At 44.9% G+C, this 16,719-nt stretch overlaps 1 protein-coding gene across 3 annotated transcripts in view; it reads left to right on the forward strand.

Annotated features, from left to right (window-relative positions):
• Positions 1-4,737: 4,737 nt before the first annotated feature.
• Positions 4,738-16,719, forward strand: part of SIDT1 (SID1 transmembrane family member 1) — a 39,344-nt gene continuing 27,362 nt past the window's right edge. For all 3 annotated transcript variants that reach the window (XM_021548840.2, XM_021548841.2, XM_077781246.1), the window contains exon 1: positions 4,738-4,988. In XM_021548840.2, the coding sequence (XP_021404515.1) occupies positions 4,800-4,988 (189 nt within the window). In that variant the 5' untranslated portion in view covers positions 4,738-4,799. The remainder of the gene's footprint in view (positions 4,989-16,719) is intronic.

A 16,719-nucleotide genomic window follows, 5' to 3' on the forward strand; every position in this document is an offset into this window, starting at 1 on the left:
TAACCAGAAAACACCCTTTGTTTGAAAAGAATTTATGCATCGTGTATGAGATATATGAATATGCAACAGGGTACTGCTTTTAAGGGTTAATCCTTGTTAGCATGTGTGACTTCAGGGCTTAATTGGCCTAGGACAGGACTGTCCATATTTCTTTTTTCTTTTTTTTTTTAATTGTCCTTTATTGTCCTACCTCTGTTCAAAATCTTATTACTCTATTTTTATTACCATTTTATTACTATTAAACTTTTAAAATTTTAGAACAAGTGATTGGCATTTTTCACATTTTGTATTACAGTGTGAACATAATATTTTGTCTGTGGGAGCTGGAAAGTGAAGGCACAAGGTTTGTCAGCTTTTAATTCAAAACTTTTTCCATTTCACCAAGATTTCCTGGTGCTTAGGGTCCCCATCAATGCAATTCTGGCTTTACCAGCATCACTGTAAAAAGATTAATGTAAAGGTAGTGGTTAAGGTATTGAGGGGAGGAATTGTATTGCATGTGATATAAGGAGAAGATGGAAATCACGAGGGGAGAAAAACGCATTAGAGAAATACTTTCAGCAATAGCCTCTAATGAAGTGCTGCAAATGTGGAGGTTGCACCTCACAGCCTTCAGTTTCCATCTAGACACTCAACATAGACACCATATGCACCTGAAAGTGATCATCAGAGTTCAGCCTGTGGGAAGAGAAACGCATGCCAGGGAATTCATTAATCTGTATTGGTCTGAAAATTTGAAAGCAAAAAGAATAAATCAAGGGCACATCTGGAATTCTCTCTTAACATGGCTTTAAATTGTCTTGAAGAACAAGGCCTACTGAAGAAGAAAGCAATACAGGCGTAATTGCATCATTACATTATCTATTCTGAAACCTCTTTATCCTCTCTGCTATTATTAATTACAGTAAAATATAAATGTTAAATAGCTAACACAAGCAAATATGACACAAGCCAGAGACAATTCTCATTCAAGCAGGGTATTCTCAAACACTTTGCCCACGTATAGGAAAGGTTGGAGCAGGTTCTATCAAACGTCTTTAAAGGCTGTCTACATTTCACTTCTCGTTATTCTTCACACTGCATTTTCAGCAGTCTGAAAATGTGGCATTATCTCTGCAGAAGCCAGTAGAGCATCTACAGCATCCATTAACTCACAGAGGAGCTTACAGAAGAAAGAGACTATATATGCAAACAGTAATTTTAAATATCATCAGGTTTCCAAACAATGTGGTTTGTTATACATTTATGCTATTTCCCTAAGTTAGTATGATTTAGGGAATTTCTTTGTAATAGTCTCTATCCTACATATTTTTGTAGCCACGGTTACAAGGGGAAATGTAGTTTCTTTACTGGCTTGGGATTATTTTTTTTGTTGTTGTTATTTTGCTCCCAACAGCAGAAAGAAAAAAATCAACAAAAAACTCAAAACCACACTCTTGTGAGCCTCTCATCCAGCACAGTTCTCCTTCCCTTGAGACATTCACAACCCTGGGCTTTATTTATACTGAAAAAAATGGGTCCTTTTATGAAATACATGCCCTCCACACAGCAAGAGACAAGGGCCCCAAGGAGCATCATCCCTTTTTTTTGGAGGTTTGGCACCCTGGGCTCATAGGCAACCTAGAAAGAGCCCATCTGAGCACTGCCCCTCTTCCCTCCAGTGACTTTGGCATCAGGGCTGTGGGAAGGCTCCAGCAAGGGCTCTCTTCCCCCTCACAAGGCAGCTCATTCCAGGTGAGGCTGTGGTCCTTGGCTCTGCTGGAGCTACAGCCATGTGACAGCCCTGCCTGTATCCCTTTGGCCCAGCTGCTGAGCAGCTTCCCGGACAGATCTCAGGTCTGCCTCACCGCTGGGGACCTGCCTGCTGCTGATGGGACTGTCTGTCTCTGACTGCCATCACCAGGCCTGAGTCACTAACTTATGTTGACCTCATACCTATCCCATTGCTATTGACTTGTCCACCACTCTGGACTCAGTTGATTCCATATCCAGGCCCATCCTGCTTGTCTTGCTCAGATGCTGTGGGATGGAGCCCTGGCCAGTGAGGCACTCGCTTTGCCTCTCTCTCCCCTCTCTGTGTTGTGGCACTCAGATCCCTGTCCCTTAGTGGGCATCTGGCCCTTGCTGGCTCCCAAGGCCAGAGTACAGTGGCATACACAAGAAAAGATCACTTCCACTGATTCAGAGCCATGGTGTATCTGGATGAGAATACTGTCTCTTAGAAGGATTGGTTCTTTCTTCCAAAGTACATGCTGCCCTTCAAGAGCAAGATTCAGGTGTAATGAAAAGGGAAAATGGGCTACTCATCTTTATCAAAGGGTCTGAGTGAAGTATTATAAGTCAACCAACCTCCATTTATTATCTGGAAAAGTAATGAAACGAGCTGTTCAGCAATCAGTGTGTGAGCGACTAAATAACAGTAAAGTGATGAGCAGCAGGCACTCTGCATTTGTCCAGAACAAATCATGTCAAACTAACCTAATTTATGTCTCTGCTGAGACAGCTGACTTAGTAAGTGCTGAAAGGAGTATGTGAAACCTGTTTTGACTCCGTAGGGCCTTTGACATTGTCTTGAACACCAGTCTCATAAAGGCAAATTGGCATCAGATGGTATTAACATGAGAAGAGTGTGTGATTAAAAAGCAATTCCCAAACTGGTGTAGTGGATATTTTCCTGTCAGTAGGAAGGTATATCAAATGAAGAGTTCTGATCTGTCTGCTACAATTGTTTACTTTCATCAGCAACTTGAATGGTGGAGTTGACCTTTGACTTCAAACTTCTGCATATCACACTAAACCAGGCAGTGTGACACCTTGGAGAAAAAGATTTGAACAAAGGTTTACCCTTGCTAAATCACAGAAAAAGCCTCAAAATAGTGAGATGAAATTAAGAAAAGAACAATGTATGACACTTAGAAAACTTGAATTCTCAAATTAAAAATGAGGGAAAATGCGTAGGTTTTGGTAAGATACCATAAGGTACATCTAAGCAGGGAAATCACTTTAAGAATAGCATAACTCTATCTTAGAAAATGTGGACTATATAAAGAGCCACTTTTTTGCCATGGAACCAACACAACTAGAGAGGTACAGTGCACTGATATCTCAGTCTGAAATATTCATTACACTGAATGACACAAAAATTATTTGCAGCTGCCACAGCTACCTTGGTTTGCAGAACACCATCTTTGTGCCATCAGTCAAATTGCTCTGAGGAACCAGGCATGGCCCTTACCTGCCTTACCTCCTCCTGTTGCCTGAAGTTTCCTCTCTGGGAGATGAGTTTTCTGATGTCCTCTCTCCAGCACATGCTAGAGGGCTGCTGGCCCTGGCAGAAGGACCTGTGCATCTGCAAACAGCAGTGGGTGAGAAAGGAGCTGTAGGGTTCAGGAGCATTGGACTCCACAGGGTAGGGAGGGGTAACCATAAATCTCCCAGCACCACCACTGTTTGAAGTCTGCCAGGCCAAGTCATGCCATGTCCTGTTAAGAGGCAAGATAGGGTCATCAATTCTCCTTGTCTTCAGAGCATGATATTCTAGGCTGAAAGGCTTTATGTTGGGTTCTCCATCTTCCAGCAGACCGCAAATGGTTTCTTTTACCCTTAATGATTCTTCTTGGGACTCTGACAAAAGGCAGGGTGACCTGAACCCTTCTTCAAGATGGATAGAACTGACTGACAATTGTTTCCTTTTTTCTCTTGGCAGAAATCACACAAGGGCCCGGAGATCAAAATGGCAGCACAAGGCATGCTGGCTCGTTTTGCTGAGCTTTGCAAGTGTTCCTCCAAAGACAACAAGTGACCCCCTAGGAAATCTCTCTGCCTTGAAAACAAAATCCACAACTTGTGTAAAGCTTCTGGGGCTAGAGTCTGCAGCTGGAGACTGCAGGCTGACTTTATAAAACTGTGGCTCCTGAAAATTTATCCTCAGCCTGAAAAACCCTTCTTATTGCTTTATAAGTAACACTCCACTCCATTTTCTCTGACTTTAAAGTGCATCCCTATACCATGGGATGTGACACATTTCCTAGGTGTGTTTTCAACCCTCATAGGAGGGTTAAGCCGTGAGAGATCCCTTGTCTTTTCACAGCCCAACAGTATTGCTCTCATCTTGCTGAAAAGGTTAAGGGCATCAGTATACTTTGTAGCCAGTTCCACGGATTACGTAAAGAAAAGATGCAACAAGCCATTTTCAGATTAATGAAATTACATTTGCTGCTGCCTTTCACACCTTTAGGCTGAACTAAAGGACGAGAGCATTTATCTCAAAGTTCTGAGCAGCCAAAAAGAAAGGTTAGGGAGCGCCCCATACAGAATTTCTGGTGCGATCTGCAGCTCCAGCAAGCCGGCAGAATATGAAGCGAGGACGCCCCTAACGCGGATGGCAGGGAGTGCTGAAGCCCTGCAGATGCTGATCCCCACATGCCTGACGATGCCAGCGTGTCCCTGCGCTCACGGCACAGCTCCCCAAGTGGAAAAGCTCTCTGACAATCCGCCGCTAAGCCGGCTTCAGAATGTGGGGCCGGTCACAGAGAGGAGACCCTCCGCCCCTGGGCTGGCCAGCCAGCCCGCCGGCCGGCCTCCCTTCCCCTCCCCTCCCCGCCCCGCCGGCCGGCGGAGGGTCCTTCCCCGGGGAAAGTTGCTCGGCGTCCCCCGGGCGAGGGGCGGGGGCGTGCGGCGCTGCCCCCGCCGCCTCTCGCCCCTGTCGCCGAGCTATTTATTTAAATCGCCGCTGAAGCGCCTCGCCGCCCGCCCTGCCGGGGACACGCAGTCCGGGCGGGCTGGGCAGGAAGGAGCCCATGGCCGGGAGGGCAGCCCCGGCCCCCGGGGCTCTGCTCTGCGCCCTGCTCTGCGCGGCAGCGGCGGCAGCGGGGGGCGGCCCCGGGGACAACCCCGCTCCCGGCGCCTTCGGCCACGTCTACCGGGGCGCCGTGAACATCAGCTCGGAGCGGGTCTACGCCTTCGCCTACCGCAGCGAGCCCGGGCAGGTAGGAGCGACCTGGGGAGCGCCAGGGCTCCCGCGGCGGGGCGAGCACCGTGTCCCCTCACCCTCTCGGGTGGGGGGCTGCGTGCCGGGGAGGTACCGGCGCCGCTGTGCGGGAGCGGCCGGGCTCTCCCTCCGTCCTGCCCGCATCCTCCCGCCGCCGCGGTGCTCGGGAGCCGCAGTGCACCTGCGGGCTCCTTTCCGCCTTCCCGGCGCGGACGGGGCTGCCGCCTGGGAGGGTGCCGGTGTTCCCGGGGCTGCGGGTTGGGCAGGTGGATTGGTGCTCCCCACCGCCAAAGGGAGGTTTGATATCCAGCAGTTCTAGCAGCAGAATGCGTTTAAAGTGTAGAAGAGAGTTGTGGGGATAATAGTACTGCATTCAAAATAACTTAAAAAAAAACCAAACCAACACAAACCCCACATAGAAGCCAAACAACCCCCTCCCCCCCCCCCAAAAAAAAAAAAAAAAAAAGAAGAATTAAAAACAAAGGGTGTGTGTGCGTGTGCACTTAATAAGCCTTCTTAAATGCCGTTTCCCCCACTGTATTTCCTCAGGATCAGGGTGCTTTCCCTCTGGTAGGCTGCGAGGTGAGGCAGGGCTGTGCACGTGAGGTGTGTCATGAGGAGACTGCAGGGCAGGGTGGCCAGGACCATCCATGGTTGTTTGATGGTGGAAAGAACCTGTCCTTTATGTGTACCCAGTTATTGTGGGGTTCCCCCCTCCCCACGTGTTTATCTCAAGTAGCTAAGTGGTACCTTGGAAACTCTGCCCCCTCTCACCCCTCGTTGTTTGGATTGGGTGTTAATTGCTGAGTAGGATGATCTGATGTACCAAAAGATGGTGAACTAGGTAGATGACTCTTCCCTCCTGTCCTCTATTGCACAGAACAATAGAAAATGGAAACCATAGCTTTTTCCTAACCTGTATTCTATGTAATAAAATGCACTTGGTATTTATGGGCCAGCAGTTGGGTGTCTGGGCTATGATGCAACTGAGCCCAGCCTCACCTAACTGCTGGGTGTCACCAATGATCTCAGGAGGTCAAAAGCACACTTTGGGCTTGAGCCTCCTTTTGGAAGTTGGTCGAGGTGTAAGTTAGGTTTCTTCAGGTGTTACAAATATCAGGTATTATGATGAGGGCCTATTGGCAGTCCAGATGTCTGTGGCTTGTTAGCAGAGGTAGCACAAATACTGACTTCAGTTAAAATTAATCTGGTTCCTTCAATTTAATGTGCTCTTTGAAGCAATGTGGTTTTTGCTGGACACCTTCTGAAAAAAAAAACAACCTCTCTCCTGGAGAGCTACAGTGAAAGCACAGTGGGAAGAGGCACATGGCTGCTCAGGGGTGTTTGCAGGTACCTAAATGCAACTTCTAGGTTACTTTTAGACATTAAGATGTTCCTGTGGCTATGAACTACAGAGTGCTTAGTACAGACTACTGCCTTACTTAAGCAGGAGCTTTAATGAACTAATCTCCATGGTCCTATATGCTGGAACAAGAAGTCTCTGCAAAGATAGGGTCAAGAGTGTATATAAGAAGGGAAAATTCAGGTTTGAGATTTAATATTTGTTTTCAATGCAGAACTCACCAAGCACTGCCATGAATATCCTTAGAGGGACATGCAACCAGCTCCTGCTAGGAAAAATGTTTGGAAGATAATAACTCTTTAAATAAAGATGGAATTTCATAGGAAGTTTTTTGATGAGGGATGCCTAGAACAGGTTCTGGTGGTAGAGGAGACTCCAGAGAGACTTTAATACAGCCTTTCAGTACAAAAAAGCTTATTAAATGATCAAGAAAAGCTTTCTGCAGCGTAATAACAGGACAAGGAACAACAGTTTTGAACTGAGAGTTTAGATTTGGGTAGGACATAAGGAAATTTTTTTTTGATGGTGAGGCACTGGAACAGGTTGTCCAGAGAAGTTGTGGATACACATCATTGGCAGTGTTCATAGTCAGGTTGGATGGGGATTTGAGCAACCAGAACTAGCGAAGATATCTCCCTGCCCATGGCAGGATGTTTGCACTAGATGATCTCTGAAGATGATCTTCCAATTCTGTGATTCCTCACTGAGCTCCGCAGGTGAGATGAACCAGTGGGAGCTGGGAAGAAGGTGGCTGACCTAATTGGGATGATGGCTGTGGCTTTGTGCAGCACCTTTCCCAGCTGCAGCCCTTACCCATGAGAGGCAAACATGACTGTATCTCCTCTTGCTGGCATGGTCAAAGATTGAGCTGTGCTGGTGTTTCTGTGTCTCCCTGTTGTTGAGAATTGCTCAAGATTTAGAAGCTTGATACTGAAAATCTTGGCTTTAATCACCAAGTTCTTGTGGGCAGGGTTTTCTTATGCAAAAGTTGGGCAGATGTTTAGGGACATGCTGTCTTCTTGGTGCTGGGTCTTGTGAAGGAATGCAAGTCCTGCAAAAACTCAGTGTATATTAGTTTTTTTTTTGCTAGTCTTAAGCCTTGAACTCCTAGTGAGGGAATACCAGCCAGTGTTTGCCAGTTGCCTGCCACTTTTGAGCTCTCTGCTCTTCCTGGTCTTTTTGGTCTCTTCCTGTCTCTGTGCTGATGGCAGTTTAGCCAGAAGCCTCTGATAACTCAAGGCAGATACCACATGGGCAATTAACCTTAGTTACAGAAAAGTTAATTGGATAAAAAGAGCATTCACCGTATGGAAGGACTGCAATGGATGAGTTTAATTGCTCTCCCCTCTGAAACAAAGTCAGGTCTGGAGTGATCTGGCTTTGAAAACAGGAATTTGTTTTCATGATTATGTAAATTCTGCTGCTTTCCCCTCTTCTGCTCTCCCTCATGAGGCCAGGCCTACAAAGCAAGGGAAAAACTTGGGAACAAGAACAAAATGTGAGGGCTGGCTTGTGATCCATCAATTCTCTGTAAATTTTCTGGTTACTGATGTGCTATGACTGCACAGGCACATCTGAAAATGCCACTGAATAGAGCAGTGCTTGGATGTTGGATGAGAGAAAGGAGGGAACAAGACCTTTTCTCCTGATTGATGCTTTAGAGACTTGCTTCTTTCTGAAAAGCGTTGTGCTTGCCTGATCTCAGAGGGTGTTCTTCATCCACTTCATCATCCTTACTCCTTGGGATATGGAAATGCATGCAAGATGGGAGGGAAAAAACTAGTGCCATGAGAGTACTCACAAGCAGATAGGTACAAGGTGGAGAAGCCACAACTTGGGGCTCTGCAGCAGAGCTGCTTTGAGACATGTGGCTTCCCTTCTGTACAACTTGTGAGTAAAATGAAAATGACGGTATGTGATATGTGAACCAGATCACCTAGCTGAAACTTCTGCATGTAAAACCTCTCTGTCTGTGGAAGGGAAGCTGTCCTATGTACTGTGCAGAAACACTTGTCTTGAGGCAGGAGAGCTGACAGTCTTTTATGTACTGGGATTTAGGCCTTAATTGCTGAGGAGGAAATGTGAAGGTAAAGCTGTGCTGAGGAGAAGCACAGTCACCTCTGTTTAGTCTTACTGCCAAGATTAAGGGGGTAGTCTTTCTGCTTTTTGAATTCCCTTTTTTTCCTTCTAGCTGCTCTTTGAAATTCCCCCCCCCCCCCCCCCCCGTACAGCTGTTTGTTTAATTTTTAACTTTTTAAATTTAACTTTAACTTTTTAATTTTTAATATAGTAATAAACCCAACTTTGTCACTTGTTGCTGTGCCCTCATGCTCTAACAGCAAAGGCAGATGTGCACTGTTAGAAGTCTGGTAAACAATTAGTTGAGCAAACAGGTTTATTTTATTTTAGGATTATTTACACTGGAGATATTCGGGATGGGGGTCAAAAACAAGCACACTCATTCCACATGTTCGACATGTCCCTGCTTGGGAGGGAGAAAGGAAGGAGACTTTTGCTGATTTGCTGGAGCTGCATGTGCAGTGTGTTCCTGCTCAGAAGACTGAAAAAGTGCTGTAGAATGTTTCTGCTGGATTTACCACTGACTGAAGACTTTATGTGACAAGTAAGAGAACCTGCTTAGTTCTATGTTTGCAGTAATACCAGCATTTTCAAAAAGAGTAGTGTGTGTGTGAGTACTGATGGAATTCAAAGCGAATGAGACTTTCCACCACTGTAGGATCTGGCAGTTGCTAATGGTTAATTTGCTGAAAACACAAATGACACTAATATTGTGCAGGTATGTCCTGTACTAAATTTTAAGCAGTCCAGGAGAATATAATGAGAAAGAAGACAGCAGATGTTCTTTTTCCTTATTGGAGCTCAGGTCAGCTGAATGTATGATTTGGGAAATTATTGGACTATATTTAAAAAAACAAGTATCTCTGAAGAGAATGAGTTTCCAACTTTCCATTTGTAGGCAAAGCTGCTGCAATCCAGACACAGTTCTTGGACATTCATGCAGTACATGTTGGTTGTGATGAGCTCCGAAGCTGAGCAGTGGGCTGTGCCTATTTTAAGAGGAAGAGTGGGTGCTATTTCCCTCCTCCTCCCTTGCCAGGGCTAGGAACAGAGCCCCAGTCCCAGTTCCCATATGGCCCAACTTACCATAAATTGTGATTGACAGTTGATTAAGCTGTGGCTTCTCTGCTGAGCAGTTATGCAGTGTGAGGATGTGTAGCCCTGAAGTGAGTGTCTTGTCTGTGAAGTCTATCTGAGGAGTTATAGATAAAAAATTACCTTTAATCTATGAGAGGCTGTGTGCTACCAGGGAGGGTTGCTACCATCATTACCCTTCATTTTTTCAGAATTGCAGATAGGAAAAAGTTGACTGTCCTAAAGAAAGAGTGGTTTCAACGCTAGCAAGAAGATCAGAAGTCTTCCAATTACATGCCTTAAATTTTGTGACCAAGTGCCTTTTCCAGCCAAAGAGCACAATGCATTTGTGTTCTCTGACCTCTAGTGAATGGGTCTTGTTTCTGAGGTGTGGATGGTAGTTGCACTTGCTTTCCTTTAGGCAAGAAGCCAGAACCTGTATGTTCCTCTGGAATTGTGTGATGAGTCACTTGCTTAGACTAAAGCCATCTGTCCTAGCTGCAGGAAAACTCCTTGATCTGCTACACAAGGCAACCTGCTTTAATAAGTGGCAGTGATCATCTGTGTTTGCTGTTCTCTGCTGTTTGACATGCTAGGGTAGGTCTCACTCCAGCAGTACCCATGTCTATTATAACAACTCTAAGAGCAATTTTTCCACCTCTTGCTTCTGAGCTGGCTTTGGGTTTCACATGTAGGAGCTTTCTGGCTAAACTACCTTGAATATCCCCATGGTGTCCTGCACACATTCTCCATAATGTTAGTCTTGGCTCCAGCGCAGCTTTCAGTCCACAGCTACACCATGCATGCAATAAAACTGTTTGAAGAAGGCTGAGCCTGAGGACAATAGTGAGGACAACAGGCTGAGTTCTGTCTTTCCTTAATGTTGAGTGGAAGCCCACCAGTTTAGCCACAAAGATGCAGGTAAAAATCAAAGAAATCGGGAAGATTACAAATGCTTGCATGAGAAGATCTCCTGATGTCAGTAGAGCTGCTGCTATTACAGGACCTCCAGGGCCTGAACACTCTTGCTCTTTGGTTGCTGGCTCTAGTCTGTTCACCACAGGGCCCTGGAAGAGCTTCAGCACACCATTTCTGGAACCTAATAGTAAATGCCTTATGTGACAGGAATGTAGGCACAATGTCAAATCCAAAAAAAAAATCAAAGCAAATTATAGTATATGATGTCTGAAGCCAAGCAAGGTTCAACAGAATCCCTTTGGAGTAACTTTTGTGTATATAATTTATATTTCTTAAAGAAAACAGCCAACCCTAGGAGGTGACAGCGTAGGCAGTGTAGAGCACACAGCACTTGGAATGTGCTTGCTGCTTCTCAGTGGGTTCTCTTGAACACTCCTCACCCTGCCTAGGATCACACAAAAAGCTTTTGCTTATAGGGGAAAACAAAAGTAAACTATGAGAGAAATTGCCTGGGGAGCTACTAAAAACTTAAACTTGACTGTTGTTTTTTGCATCAGAAAATACAATCTTGAAAACTCTGACAAAAGTGGGATATCTTGGGTGAAAGAACAGTGTGGGACATGGCTTTGCTTTGGGTTGGGGATAGAAGCAACTGAGATCCCTTCAAACTTAAATTATTCCTCATCTTTCTAGGATTTTGCACTCTGTGGGTTTCCCTATCTAGGAGGCAAAAAGAGAGTACGTCTTGGCAGAGGCTATCAGTTTGCAGGCTTTAGGGGAAAAAACTGAAAGCTGCTCTGGTTTCTTGCAGGGTAGCCAGCAGACCTTCAGATGGTGGCTGTGGTGCTGGCAAGAATTTTATTTTTATTTCAAATGTGTAAGCTAATGCTGTCAAGCTCGATAACTTGTCCTTGAAGTAAAGCATCTCTTTTGAATTTGAATGTTGTTCTAAATCTTAATAATTCTCTTCTTGTTGGGCTGTCATGTTTAAAATCAAAGCTGATCAGGTTTTGTTGTTCCCTCCCCAGCCCCAAGATGTTTAGATTAAAAAAGAAAACAAATTCTGGATAAGAGGAACTTCATCAAAATGCCTCTCCTCAGTTTGAACTCTTTCCAAGAACAGTGCAGCAATTTATTATACATTTGCATTGTAAGTAGAGGCTGAAATGTCCTCAGATAACTTGTGCAGAAGTTGTTGGTAGGGAGGTAAGCTTTTTCTGCATGGACCTAATCTGCTGTTTCAGGGGATATTTAAGGAATTGAAGTGCAGACTGTAAAAGGTATATTGCAAGGGTGTGCCATCTGCTCAGTTTGAAAATATAGTTTAGTACATTTGCATAAGCAAACATAATTTTGTGCTGTGTATACTTGGAGAACCACAGAGGATTTCAGAAACAGCCTTCCTTACTTTTTTACACTGATGTTTTTCTTTGAGCATAGAAATAGCTACTTCAGAGCAGTTTAAAATAAATGGAAAATGGTTTAAAAAAAAAAAAAAACAAACATCATGCATTACAAAACATAATTCAATCCACATCCAAAGTGTTGAACTTCTTCACATCCTGAAGTGAAGAACTTGGGAACCAAGAAAGAACCAGGTATCTAAGTTCTGACAGCAATCCCTTGAGTTACTGCCAGGAGCTTGGAGTTACAAGGCTATGATTTGGAAAGGTTATAAACCATTTTGTTTCAAGAGTTGGCCTGGCCCAGAGTTCCAGCTGCTGTGGTTTAGGAAGAGGCAATTATTGCAGAGTAGTTTGTTCCTTAGCTGACTGCTCAAAATAGGATTTTTTATTTTTAACATCTTTCTGAAGTCTGAGGGTGTTCAGAAACAGGTACCTACTTAATCTAGCGTAGCCACTCCCAGTTTCTCCTTCTGGCTGTCCTGGAGACTCCCTGGCATCATTGGTTAGAGGACAAAACTTCAATAATGGAAAAAGATAAATATTATCATGTTTTGTATTTGTCTTACTTCCATTTATGCTTCAGAGATACTGTTGCAAACAAGTGAGTTCATGGGAAAGTCCATGGCAGACTGTAAATCCACACAGCACATTTGCACAGAGTGAAACATTTAAATGAAAAATACTAATCTTGAGCAGTTATGTTAATGTGCCCAAGACTGTGCTTGACATACCCAGAGTCTGTCTCTTCGTTTATGCTCCTTCAGGTATTTAATACACCTGGCAGAAATGCTGGAAGAAAACTCTGGGCCAAGGTTATTTGACAAATTGCTTTTGGCAATTAAGACTTATTGACATTGGAGTGCAGAGACAGAGAAAAGCTGAAAGGGAATGATCCTCTGAGTTCCACTTGTTTTGTTGTCAGCCAGGAGCAGTGCTCTCATTTCATGAGACCTTTTTTAGAGAAAAGAGATTCTCTAAAATCTGTCACTGTCTCAACTACTTTCCTTCCAGATCTCAGCTTCCCCTATTGCCTCATCAGTGAGAAGATCAGCAGAGTTCGGTGCTGATGGGGTATTCATTCACTGCCTTGACTGCTCTAGTTCAATCCTTTTCACTTCATTTCAGGCTTTGTGTAGAAATGAAGCCCCTCTCTCTGGCGCAGCAGCCGGCAGCAGCAGTTCAGTGCCTTCTGCACGCGTGTCCTGCGCCGAGACCTTTCCCTGGGAGCAGCAGCCCGTGTTTGCCTGCCGGGCGTGTTCCTGCCCGTGGGCTTGGCGCGGCGCCTCGGCCGGCCCAGCGCTGTCGCAGGGCGGGCTGGTGATGCCAGCGGGCTGGCGAGGAGCGGCTGGCGTGTGGGTGCGGCGCCGAGCGTGGCGGAGCCCTGGTGTGACTCAAAGGCTTTGCTTACCAAGAGCTTTTGGAATGGAATCCATGGTAAAGCCCTTGAAAACCTCTGCTTACAGCACAAACTGTTGTTGCAACCTCCTGCCTTGCCCTTAAATTCACATCCCCACAGTCTTAAAATGATGTGTAATCTCTGTGGGAAATGCAGATTTAATAATCAGTCCGAGGATTCTTTCATGTCAACAAGAGCCTGGTTTATTTTGCTTAATGTTTGCAGCCATGTTGGTTCTGTTCAGCTGCGTGAATTTGGAGCCGGCTGCTTCTGCCTGTTCCCATCTAGAGAATGGAATTCAGTTGTACTTTTTTTCCTTTCTTTCCTTCCCTCCCCCTATCTCCGTGGTGGTGGTGGAACTGAAGTACAAATATTTGTCTTTCCTGGTCTAACACGTTTTTATGCAGAGCTGAGAGCTCTCTCTTTATTCAGCTGTCTTATTGCTCTGTCCACCTTGGAACACAGGAGAAACTTCAAGGTCAGTCATCTGAGAAACAAAACTCTCATGAGCGTGGCTGGTGAATCGCCCCTGCACACGGCAGAGCCTTGGCGCTGGGAAGGAATGTGAGGAGCAGAAGTCTCTGAAGCAGTCCCAACCTGCCTCAGCCCTACAGCACAAAAGGCAGCAGTATGGTTATTGGGGACAAATATTTGTGCAGGGCCTGCCTTGTCCAAGGGAGCATTTGGTACACAAGTTTGTTGCCCGAGATGAGGGTTTCAGCTTGGAGGGTGCAGGTGAAGTCTAGCACTATATTATAATACCAATAGAGACAGCCTCCTACTGTGAATGTGCAAGGAAGGGGAAGGTGCAACTAGTTTTCTGGGGGGCTGGCAATGATCTGCTCCAAAATGAAGTCCCTCAGCAGTGCTGGCAGTGCAGGAGTGACAGCAGCCTGGCTGACCCTGTTTCTGCTCAGGCAAAACTTTCTCCTCATCTCTCCAGTCCTAAGTGAGTGGAGATGGATGCAGAGGAGGCTCATAATATTTGTGATGATTATAATTTTAAATTAAAACACTGCTTTTCCACTGGAGTTCCTCTTTACAAGAAATTTTGTGTTGGAAGGGAGAGGTATGTGTGATGGGAGCAGTGGTTCTGTAGCAGGGAAGGGTTCTTGAGTTAGAACTGCTTGTTTTTAAAATGAAATAACCTTTGGAAAGGTGTGGAGGGGGGAAGCATGTTTGAAGTAAATAAGTCACTTTTTTTTCTTCACCTCCTGCTTTTTTTTTGCTCTTCTAAAAATATTTTGCTGAAGTCAAATGCCAAATGACTTTCAAAGGGAAAGATGGGATTACTAACACTGGCTCAATAGTGAATTCATTAAATCTGTAGCATGAAAACGTATGTGTTGTCTATATCAAGGCAAGAGAATCTAGGAGCAAAGCATGGATTACAAGTTTAAAGTCAAATAAAAGAAGGCCTAAAAAATCATAAACATCCATTCATAAGTGTTACATTTTTATCACTGCCTCTTGAGATGCTCCTGCTAAGCAGTTCATCCTGACATGGAAAATGTGTTTCTCCAAGACACTAATTAGGGTTCCTTCTAATCTGTAGCAGTAAATTGGAGAGTGAGTGACAACAGATGAAGAGAAGCCCTGGTTGCAGTTAAATGATAATTTTTTCTGCACTTTCCCAAGCTCCGTCATAGTTGCACCTACATTTTGTTGGACTTACACCCAAGCTTATTTCCAAGTCATCAACCATTAATTGGTAATTTCTTCTGCAGATTTGGCCAGAAGGCAAATCCCACCTGCCGCGCTCCCCACACCCACCTGTTTTCTTGCAGTGTTTGGCAGAAAACACTGCAACACTTCCTGTTGTATAAGGAAGATGCCTATCAACCAAAGCTCTTGGGAGCTGCTGCTGTATCCCTGAGATGCTGTGAGGGGAGAACAGAGCTGTGCCCTGGGATGGGGGTCTGGCCCCTCCACTGGAAGTGCAGGATCTGCTCACAAGAAGTCCTATACTGCTGTGGCAATGGCAGCAGAGTAGATAACTAGATGGACTGGAACCTCAATTCCATCTGTCCAGCTTCTTAATCACCCTGTTTGTTTCTTGAACTTTATAATAAAGATATTGATGAGGTTAGATTCAGCGTGATGCTCCAGACTGATCTGGGTACATGCAAATGTAGGAGGAGCAGAGGTATTCATTGCAAGGGAATTTTTGGTATATTGAGGTGAAATTTAAATTACATTAGGATCTTCTTAACAAGCTCCACTGTAGGTGTTGTTTCTGACTTCAGATGTTCCTCTATGTTTGAGGCACACTGTTTGAATGTGGCCTGGCAAGCAGCTTTACCTGTGTAGAATACAGAGAGAAAGGTGAGAGGGGGGAAGAAGTGTAGTGGGATCCCATCTGTGAGTCTAGGCCATAACTAGTCCTGCCTTGATGCAGATTGATGTTGCCCCAGATATGATGAGACCAAAAAGAGCTCAAGGCACCTGAATATGGACTTCTAGGGGAGCAGGGCAAAGAAGCTATAACCAGCTGTTACAGAGAGCAAATACAGAGTGCTGAGCACAGTAAGAATGTAGAAAAGTCATTATGGTAGTAATATGGGATATACCTATTTTCTTGTGGGTAAGTGCTTAGATTTAAAAGAGTATTAAGTCTTGAGACTCTTACCTCCCTCTCCTGATATTCCTATTTCCTACAAGTATTATAAGCTAATGGAATCAGCAGCAAAGCTGAATAAATGTTGTAGGTGGTGTATAATCAGCTTAGTTTTGTGGAAAAAGGGAAACCAAATGAGGGGTCTGGCTGCTGGATCATGGCAGAGGGAAGGGACTTTCTCCCAGATCTCAGGCTTTTCTCTGTCAAGGCATTAATCATGAATGCTTTTGTTTCCCTTCCCTTGCGCTTCTTTAGAATAGATGGGAGACTCTTTTCTTAGTCAGGATGATCAATCATCATAACAAGTCTTCTAGAGAGGTTATGGAGTCTCCATCCATGGTCAGCTGGCTCTAGGTGATCCTGCTTGTGCCCAGTTCTGGTCTCTCCAATATAAGGAAGGTATGGATTTACTGGAGTGAGTCCAGTGCAGAGCCACAAAGCCGATAAAGGAACACCTCTCCTATAAGGAGAGGGCTGGGAGTGAATTGTACTCATTTAATGTACACATACTCATGTACAGTTAAGAAAACCTGACTATCTGCAGTATATGCATAACTCATGTCCTGGGTTATGGTCTTTATTTGTGAAATCCACAGAGAAGAGAATTTCCCAGTTTCTGGCTTGTATTTGTGGATAGTTGAAGGATGTGTAAGCCAGTAGTGGTATTTGCTGTGAGTTTGATGTGAGCTCCCCTTTGCATTGAGTTGATGTGCTGAGCCCTGGAGGGTTCACAGGGCCATGTCCAGCCTGAGGCAAGCGAGAATCACTTCACCTGTGGAGGTGGGCTTGCTTGAACTGTTTCATGGGCAACAAGCTGCTGGACAGGTAGCTGAAATGTGTCCTTTCTGCAGTGATAGTTGTTTTCCCTATGGGTGG

Source organism: Lonchura striata, chromosome 2 (assembly GCF_046129695.1).
Source record: "Lonchura striata isolate bLonStr1 chromosome 2, bLonStr1.mat, whole genome shotgun sequence".
In the NCBI taxonomy this organism is placed as follows: Eukaryota; Metazoa; Chordata; class Aves; order Passeriformes; family Estrildidae; genus Lonchura; species Lonchura striata.